The sequence below is a fragment of the Priapulus caudatus genome, unplaced genomic scaffold (assembly GCF_000485595.1).
Source record: "Priapulus caudatus unplaced genomic scaffold, Priapulus_caudatus-5.0.1 Scaffold83, whole genome shotgun sequence".
In the NCBI taxonomy this organism is placed as follows: Eukaryota; Metazoa; Priapulida; class Priapulimorpha; order Priapulimorphida; family Priapulidae; genus Priapulus; species Priapulus caudatus.
The window spans coordinates 583,985-594,213 of NW_014577144.1; the positions used below are offsets into that span (position 1 = coordinate 583,985).

At 48.0% G+C, this 10,229-nt stretch overlaps 1 protein-coding gene across 1 annotated transcript in view; it reads right to left on the bottom strand.

The window, feature by feature from the left end:
- Window positions 1-6,174, bottom strand: part of LOC106804680 (regulator of chromosome condensation-like) — a 12,431-nt gene extending 6,257 nt beyond the window's left edge. Inside the window, exons 1-3 of the mRNA XM_014805955.1 lie at window positions 6,127-6,174; window positions 5,525-5,713; window positions 4,528-4,744 (exon numbers count right to left, since the gene is read on the bottom strand). Of these exons, the coding sequence (XP_014661441.1) occupies window positions 4,528-4,744; window positions 5,525-5,713; window positions 6,127-6,174 (454 nt within the window). The remainder of the gene's footprint in view (window positions 1-4,527; window positions 4,745-5,524; window positions 5,714-6,126) is intronic.
- Window positions 6,175-10,229: the final 4,055 nt, after the last annotated feature.

The following is a 10,229-nucleotide window of genomic DNA, read 5'->3' on the forward strand; positions in this document are numbered from 1 at the left end:
AACGTGTATAATCGTAGTCGGTTCCTGAATGCATTGATTTGAACTTGGAAGTCAGTTTACATGGGCCTGTTATAAGTTATGAAACAAGTATTGTTAAAAAAGAAATACAAACAAACAAAAATGTTGATAAAAAAGTTTTCCGTCTGCCATAACCGTGGTAAAAATTTTTTCAGTCTCGTTAAGCCGGAAACAAACATCTTTTTTTCTTGCGGCCTAATCATTGCGGGTAGTCTATGATCAATTGAGGAATGTGTTGACGTGGGGATTTGTTCCAGTAGAGTTGCGTGTAGGGTTCGTTGCCGGGTGCAATCGGGGATCCATCGGCGATCAGTCGTGTGATACTCCGGGGTCAACATAGGTGGATCAGTCCAATTGCGGGGCCGGGGTCCTGGGGAACATTTAAGGTCGCATGAGGGGTCGTTTCCTAGGATGCAAGAGTAAGGTGTAATGTTAGTATTGTGATCTATGTTAATACCATGTGTGTACGAACGATACTGATATTTGTATTAGACAAGGTGTGTCGAAGCAATTTTCGCTGGCGGCCGGGCCAGATGAGAAGAAAGTCAAGAAGACCTCGAAGCACTTGATGCCGTCGCAAAAAAGGAAAATTTCTTAAAATTGGGGAAATGTCAGGGATGCTGCATACTCACTCTACATATATTGCTTCTGCAGTGACTCCAGCGGGCTTGTATGGGATTTGATGTGCGCCGGGCCATTCAGACCCTCTCCTACGCAGTCTGCTGAATCGTGCGTGCGCGGTCGCACAGGGATCAGGCGTCTGGGCAGCCGATCCTTGATTCTCTATGCCTGTCCTGTCGGATGCTGGTGGTGACATCTACACGTGCGGCTGCTGCAGAGGCAGGGACAGCTTCGGTCCGGGCTTGTCGCAGAGGCTTTTCGCGAAGCAGGGGCTGGACTGCAGAGGTCCGTGAGGCATCGTCTTCGTCTGCTTGGGGTGGGCGTGGTGAAGGGGGCGGACTGTCAGAGTTATGTCTTTGTGCGAAGCATTGTCTATTGTTTTGGGTGCGGGCATAGGATTGGGGGGCGGACGCACGAGGTCTTGGTAACCAATGTTCGTCTGTTTTGGGTGGGCATGAGAGGGGAAGGAGACAGCAGCATTGATAAGCAATGGCAATGACCTGCTTGGGGTGGGCGTGTGAGAGGGGGGCGGACGCAGAGGTCTTGGTAAGCAATGTCCGTCTGTTTTGGGTGGGCATTGAGCAGGGGAAGGAGACAGCAGCATTTTCAAGCAACTGACGGCTTCTGCTTGGGGTGGGCGTTGTGAGAGGGGGGCCGGACGCAGAGGTCTTGGTAAGCAATGTCGTAATGTTTTTGGTGGGCATGAGAGGCGAAGAGGGAACAGCAACATGCGATGAAGCAATGGCAAATGACCGTGCTTGGGGTGGGCGCTGTGAGAGGGGGGCGGGACGGCAGAGGTCTTGGTAAAGCAATGTCCGCTGTTTTGGGTGGGCATGGATGAGGGTAAGGAGGACACGCAGCATTGGTAAGCAAGATTCTGCTGGGTGGGCGTGTTGAGAGGGGCGGATGCAGGAGGTCTTGGTAAGCCAATGTTCCCGTCTGTGTTTGGGTGGGATGAGAGGGGAAGGAGACAGCAGCATTGATAAGGCAAGTGAAGAGAGAGAGCCTTACACACATTCATGCCCCTCTCCCATGTGTGTAGCAGAGAAATACAGGTGTGTGAGAGTCTTACACACAGTCATGTCGCACCATGCGCGTAGCAAGGTAAGCTCCGACATGCCGCCAAACGTGGAGCGACATACAATCATGCATGCACGCAAACGTTTAATGTTGCATGGGAGCTATGCGGTGAGCGAGTGCGAGAGTAGATTAACAATGATACGACAAGATGCAATGGTTAAAAGTGTTCTTATATATTTGCGTGTGCGTGCGTGAGTGCATGCCTTGCTATGTGGTTGTTCATAATTTATGTGTAACACGGGTGTGTCATGCCATCAGCTCAAAAATTTCATGGCACACCGTCGCGGAACCATGCCGCAGCGAATTCAGCAGACGACCATGAGCGAAGCGCACGTGCGACCTCGCCCAACAAGCAACCTCCGGGCTGTCGAGCGTCGCATACGCGCCAGTCGACACTTCTACCTACCTAGTCCGAGCTGGCCCACGTCCCCCTGTCCAACGGTCAGCACGCAGCCGTGTACTCCCGACTCAAAGCTCGTCCGCTCCACGACCTTCTCGTCCTTATCGACTGAAAACGAAACGTCGTAGGACCGATGTGCGCGTGACGAGACAAAATTAGTCGTAAAATTAGTCTTAATGTTCACTTTTAGGAGTGAATAACGTGTGCCTGACAAGGGGGGGTCGTCGTTAGAAACAAAATTAGTCTTGACATTGTTCATAACATTAACTTTTTCTCACAAACTCCTGACAGAAAAAGAGTAAAGTTACTAGTTTCTCGTATGCAGTGTGTAGAGGTCCTGTCTACGAGATAAAGTTTATGTAAAGACTAATGTTAAGACTACTTTTGTTTCTGAAAATGGGCCCCTGGTCGCCAGCTTCCACCGCTCTCCAAAGTACAGAAGGGGGAATTATAAGGCGAAGTAGATGAAAAATAAAAAGAAGGAAAAGAAGACGACGAAAAGGAAGAAGAAGAAAAAGAAGCGATAAGTTTTGAATGATCTGCATATAAAATATTGTCTGCACAAGCACCCATAACAACATGGTGTACATCAATACCTATCTCAACTTTCTGCTTCTTTTGCACTGGTTTTTTTGGACGATTTCTCACAGGACTGTTTCTGGGCCTTTTCTGATTGTCGGTTTCACTTTTCCTTGCAGCAGCAGGTGGTGGATGGGCTAGAGTTTTTCTCGATCTAGGAGCTGGAGCCTCGCTCGTTTTTCTCGCAGCAATCACAGCTACACTTTTTCGTGTCTTGCCAGCGGCCGCCGTAGCCTTTGCGGCAGGCTGCGGCGCGCTCCTTTTTGTTGCTGTCGATTGCTGGAATATATGAATTACGGTCAAGTCTCATGTTACAGTCACGTATTATACAGTACAGTACGTTATTTATACAGTCACGTATAGCGAGTCAGTAATGATAAGGTGGCATACACTGATACAGTCACTCAATCATAGTTAGTTTAGTTTAGGATTAGTTTAGCACAATTATGAAAATGAGGGCCGGGATCACAAACAAACTAGGATTGTGTAGATTACAGTGTTTATATCAGAAAGTAATTGATTTTTCAAGTAACCAGTCAGTACAGAAATTTGTAAACATCACACTCACAGTCACAGTGTCACTGCCACTGGTGCTCATAGGGTCTATGTCCCCCAGGGTACTGCCGGAACATACCCAGGGTACGGTCCGGTATACCGGAACGTACCCTGGTAACTATCTGATATGGTTAGGGTTAGGGTTAGGGAGTAGACGTAGGCAACTCCCTAAACCGACCAGGCTCTCTGACTGTTACACGGCGTAGGAGCCTGACACCCTTCCATACGAAATGCCTGGTTGCTTGAAAACAAACTCCGAATTTCGTAAAACTTCGTAAATAAAACAATCGTATTACCACATTTGACCTCACCTGTTACATGTTGCAACTATCGCTACACTTCTTAATTACTATTTACCTCGAAATACACAATAAAATAAGATTTACTTTTGAACGTTTGACAAACGCCATTCTGGATGTTCTTATGTCTCTTTTTGTACTAGCTGTTTGTACTTGTATTTTTCGCTACGTATGATGGGATATCTATGGGGAAATGGCGGCTTTGTTCTTAGTTTTTATCTTATCAATTCTAATAATTGCTCGCTGACACGTAAATACATGCTCAGTGATAGCGTACATATAATAAATCGAGGCGTGGAAGTACAGAGAAGCGGTTAGAATAATAAAAAGTTGGATAATTTTACGTTTAATAGCAGCGCACGTCATGCCGAACGCGATTCTATTGCGCCGGCTTATGACCCTCTCGCCAACGTAGTGTTAAGCGAGAAGGGAACTTGTGGCTAGCGACTCCCTAGACTCGTTAGTGGAGTAGGCGTAAGGCGAGGTACGGTCCGGCATATTAGATAGTACCAGGGTACGTTCCGGCAGTACCCTGGGGGACAGACCCTCTCAGCACCACTGGTAGTACATGATTTAAGTGGTACAACACATATAGATAGAAAAGTTAGATAATGTCGCATACCCTGGTTGGTCTTGCCATGACGATGTTGAGCGTGATGAAAGACCTAAAAAAGTCAATAATGTACAATAATTGTTGAACTCTAATCACTACTGACTATAATGTGAATTAAGTTGAAGTTTGACATGCGTCTAAACAGAGGAATTGCTCCGATCTGTGATTGGAAGCCATTGCTTATCAATGCTGCTGTCTCCTTCCCCTCTCATGCCCACCCAAAACAGACGGACATTGCTTACCAAGACCTCTGCGTCCGCCCCCCTCCTATGCCCGACCCAAAACAGATAGACATTGCTTGCCAAGACCTCTGCGTCCGCCCCCTCTCACACGCCCACCCCAAGCAGACGGACGTTGCTCACCGAGACCTCTGCGTCCGCCCCTCTTCGCGAAGACCTCTGCGACGCGGCCGAGCTGTCCCTGCTCTGCGCAGCCGCACGTGTAGATGTCACCACCGTCCGACAGGCAGGCTAGATGGTCGCTGCCCGACGCGATCTGTGCGACGCGCACCGATTCCAGCAGCTGCGTGGGAGAGGGCTGAGGCCCGGCGCCAGTCAATCCCATCAGCCCGCTGGAGTCCTGCAGAAGCAATATTGTAGAGTGAGTTGCAGCTCCCTGACATTTCCCCATTTAAGAGAAATTTCCTTTTTTGCGACGAGATGTGTTCGAGTCTTTTGACTTTCTTCTCTCGCCCGCCGCACAGGAAAATGCTCTCGACACCCTTTGTCTTCAATTCGATCGTCGTACACCACATGGTTTAACATAGATTCAACAATCTATTACCACCTACCTCTATGCCTCACTAGGAACGACCCCTCATGCGACTATGTTCCCCAGTGACCCCGCCCCGCAATTGGAATGATCCCACGTTGACCCCGAGGATCACACGGAATGATCGCCCATGATCCCCCGATTCACCCGGAACGAACCCTACGCAACTCTCTGGAACAATCCCCACGTCACCACATTCCCTCATGATCATAGGACTCACCCGCAATGACTTAGGCCAAAGAAAAAAAGATGTTTGTTTCCGCTAACGAGCTGAAAAAATTTTACACGGTAGGCAGGGAAAACTTTTTTTATCAAATTTTGTTTGTTTGTATTTTTAACAATACTTGTTTCATACTTATAACAGCCCATATAATGACTTCAAAGTCAAATCAATGCATTCACCGATCGATATCACGTTGGGAATTTTTTTTATTTTTTTGCCGATCACAGTAAAGTTTCGACACGGGGGTTTAAAATGGACTCGGTCGGGTTAGTGGAAATAAAAGTCTTTTTTTAGGCCCTACCGTGCCATGACTCACCCGGAACAATCCCCACATCACCACGCCTCCCTGTGATCCCGTAACTCACCCGGAACGATCCCCACGCGAACACGCGTCCATCGGTCATCAGCGCGGCCGTGTGCGAGTCGCCAGCGCTGACCGCTGCCGCGGGGCCGTCGAGCGTGACGCGGCCCGGCGTCGTCTCGCTGCCTTCGCGGGTCGTGCTGCGACCCAGCGCTCCGTCGTCATTACAGCCGAACGTGTACACCTGCGAGAGAGAGAGGTCTAGAGTGCGTGCGTGCGTGCGTGCGTGCGTGCGTGCGTGCGTGCGTGCGTGTATTGTATATAGTCGACCCGTAGTTGCTTAGAATTGTTTTTTGTACTAACCCACCGGTGGCTGTGCTTGGATGCATTTCTATTTAGATCCTTGGGTTGCATGCAGCAGTTCACCATGTTGAGTTTCGACCAGGTCTTTTTTACTTGTTACTTATGCATGATGTTAAACATGTTACTGCTTCGTTGTATCCTGTCTGCACAATGGAAATTTGTCATGCTTGAAAATTAATTAATTTGTGTTGTTTGAGTTCATATTTCACATTTGCGTGATGGTGGACGCAGATGGCAGTAATATGAGCATGTCTTTTGTCCTGGTCATGTAGATGTAATAACCCAGTAAGTTCTTTTACTCACCCACAGGTGGCACTGCTTGTAAACTTTTCTATGTAGATCCTCGAACATCTGCAATAGTGTATGGTATTGATGTTTTTTACCACATTGACGTTTCTGACTGATCTCTTTTTAGCATTATTGCATGCTGCTTTTAAATTCTGAAATCTTAATGGCATGAGTAGCAATGATAGGTATCCTAATGCATTTGAATAATGTTAGAAAAATTTTATTTTATCACATAAAATCATTTAATTTCGAGATGAATTCAAAATAGTTATTGCCTGCAACAGTTTCTACAGCCGATATGCTGACTCTGTCGCTCGCTGTATCCTGACGTGTTATTCGAACATCCATGTAAAAGCGAGTGATGCATGACAACTTTTTTCCAGTATGCTGACTACATCATGAAGGTGCTATTCCCCGAGTGCCTTATCAAGATCTATATGGATGTGCACGGAATAGGATACGAGGAGAGCGAACGAGTGATGTCTACTCACACGCTCGAACGCGATTGAAAATCGCCACCGAAAATCTCCAGAATTTTCTTCCACCCTGGACGCCGGAATGGATCACGGAAAGTGCCTGGAATCCAGAGTGCCCCCCCCCACACATCCCACCCCCGGGGACGTGTGGGTGTGACGACGCGAGATGCACGCGGCAACGAAAAGCTAGTCTGTTGTTTGCTGATATTTCCTCTTTGATCTCCCCTCGAGTGAGCGTCGTTGCGAGGGCTAACGGTGCGTGCATGCGTGCGTGCGTGCAGGCGTGCGTGCGGTGGCGTGGCGTTGCGTGTGTGCATGCTTGATATGTGCGAGTGTGCATGTGCGTGTGTGCTTGCGTGCATGTGTGTGTGTGTGTGTGTCTGGCCGTGTGTTGCGTGCATGAGCGTGTGCGTGCGTGCGTGTGTGCATGCTTGAGTGTGTGTGGGTGTGTGCTTGCGTGCATGTGTGTGTGTGTGGGGCGCGGTTGTGTTGCGTGCGTGCGTGCGTGCGTGCGTGCGTGTGTGTGTGCGTGCGTGCGTGCGTGTGTGCATGCTTGAGTGTGTGTGGGTGTGCATGTGCGTGTGTGCTTGCGTGCATGTGTGTGTGTGTGTGCGCGTGTGGTTGCGTGCGTGCGTGCGTGCGTGTGAGTGTGTGAGTGTGGCCTCGCCACCGCCCGCCCCGGTGACATGGCCCACGCTGGAATGGAGCTAAGCTGCGTGCTGGTGCACTGTCGCATGTAGGTCAGTGAGCAGTGGCTTGCGGGTGAAGGTTGAGTGTCACCAGCAATCAAAAACATGTGCAGCAACCACTCATCCATCTCTGTCATCATCTGCTTGGATCTAAGAGGTCGTGACGGATTGGTGTTCTATACATACATACATATATATATATAATATATATCAGGAGTAGATCATCACAAAAAATGTGTGACAAATTTTGACAAAAAATGTGTGATTATTTACCTCTGGTATATATGCATATATGTATACATTTGTGTTTCTCCGAATGTGGTGTGCTTGTGTACAGGTCGCTATGTGTGTCAGGCATTGTCTAGCGTACAGGTGTAGAATTCTGCACCAACACGTCACAAGGTAGCCTTGAGTGTGCTGCCTTCATCCATTGATGCATAATACACTGTGTGCCTATAGCTGTGGACACACTGGCCGATTTTTCATGCGATTGAGCCACCCGGCTGAATGATGATGATAGTCACATGATTGAAAATGGCACCGTTTGATTGGCTGATTAATTGTACATTCGGACGCGCGTAGTAGAGAGTTTTGTATAGTATCGCATTGTTCGGGCGCGCGTAGTAGAGAATTGTATAGTATCGCATTGTTCGGGCGTGCATTGTATATACTCGCGCGACTTAAATAATTATCAAACATGTTTGATTCGGGTGACTCAGCCGACCGACTAGAAAATCGACCGCGACTCACTGGACACACTAGGCGATTTCAGACGGCCGGCTCAGCCGGGCGGCTCGACCGCATGAAAAATCGCCTAGTGTGTCCATCCCTTATGAATCTACATTTTATTCTGAGAGACGACCAGAATGGCCTCATTATTTGGACACGGCTGTGTTTCAGACTTTCGCTTTATATGAGATGCCAGTGCACTGCCATTTATATGACAGTGCCTTACCGCACAGCTGTTCGGTACCGGTAACAATGGGACAATGCTACGCGCGTGACAATGCTTCCGATGTAGCGGTGATGACAACGACGATCTGTTTTATTCAGCTGATTGACCCATATTCGAATTGCGACTGTAAATAGCTGACACGCTAAAGACGCGGGGACGAAACTGGGTGGCTGCTGCTGCTGCTGCTGCTTCCTAACGGGTTCGCTCATTTGCGTAATTAGGCCTAATCGGTGAAATGACTACTGACTTAATAGTTGTTACAAGGTGTAGAACAAATGGCTGTAAAGTTGATTGTTCTTAAAGACTCCACCAGTAGCGTGTGTAGGGTGGCATGTGCGCGTACGTGCACGACAACAGGCACGCACGCGCGCACGCGCGCACGCGCGCACGCACAGAAAATGTACGCACGACGTTTTGTGGGTGATTCTGGTATTTGATCTACCGCGTGATATATATATAGCTGGTGCTGTTGCGTTTGATTCAGGACTTTCTCGGTCTGTACATACTTTTCCTGTTTACAATAGACAGCTATTTTATTGCGTTATAATACTTCCTGTGTTTGTTCGAGCTTTCTTTGGTGTCGTAATAATATGTATAAGAACGGGTGATAATGCAGTAGTAAAATATATTCATACGTAGACACGCGCACGCACGCACGCACGCACGCAACGCGTGTCACATCTCACATCTACATCTATATTTACGTCTACATCTACATCCGTGTCTACATCTACATCTACATCTCTATCTACATCTGCATCTATATCTACATCTACATCTATAATCTACATCTATAATCTACATCTACGTCTACACGTTACGCGCTATTAGAAACGACGACGACGACGATGACAGCGATGACGACGATAGTGACGATGATGACTGTTTCCCTTCGCGTTGCGATGACGTCAGCATCCGTCGACGTCCGCGCTTCGATGTTCAACGGTAAATGTCGCACGGCCTAAATCACATAAAGATTAGTTAAACGTGTTTAGTTAAAAGCTATCTAATTACCTACGTCCGCCCAACTGAGTTGGAGGGGAGGTTATGTGATTGGTCTCGTGCGTTCGTGTGTTGGTCTGTTACTGTTAGCGTGTGTGTGTGTGTTCGCGCGATCGATATTAGCGAGTCAGCGAGCGAGCCAGCCAGCGCAGCGCAAAGCGACGTGTACATGTGAGCGAGCAGCAGCAACGCCGGCTGCTACGAGCTATGTCGCTGGCGGAAGAATGCACATTCCGTGAGTGCCCTCTGTCTAGTTATTGCTGTGACGATGTTTACGTCGATGAACCAATGTCCCCATAAATGCGGGCGACAGTGTCGAGAGGTGACATTGTCGCGCACTGTCGAACCGGTGCCCAAAATACTTACAAGATTAATTAATAATTACTATTTACAAATATGACGCTGTAACGATATAGTGTGGTATAAGTAAGGAGTATTAGTAAAATAAGTAAGTCGTATAAGTGGTAAAGAGGTTGCGTTGTAGTGTGGCGTCGCACTATTGTCCCCAATAATTGCAAAATTAATTAATTACAATTATGAAGCTTACGGTGATGTGCGCCCCCCCCTCATGTTGATTCTCTCACTTAGGCCTACTCATTAACCGCTTTAGCTTGGTTTTTGTTGATTCGAAGAAACGGGTCAGACAAAAGACGAGTACGATCTCTCATGCAATCGCTTTTCGGAATAGAGACCTCTCTCTGTGATGTGTGTCTCGCTCGCTCGTCTCTCTCTCTCTCTCTCTCTCTCTCTCTCTCTCTCTCTCTCTCTTTCTTTCTCTCATCGTCCTTTCTTTCTCTCTCTCGCTCTCTCTCTCTCTATCTTCTCTCATCTCTCTCTCTCTCTCCTCTCTCTCTCTCTCTCTCCTCTTTCCTCTCCTCGTCTTTTCTCCTCTCTCCGGCGTTCGCTCTCTCGCTCTCTCCTCTCTCTCTCTCTCTCTCTTCTCTCCTTTTCTCTCTCTCCTCTCTCTTCTCTCCTCTCTCTTTCTCTCTCCTTCTC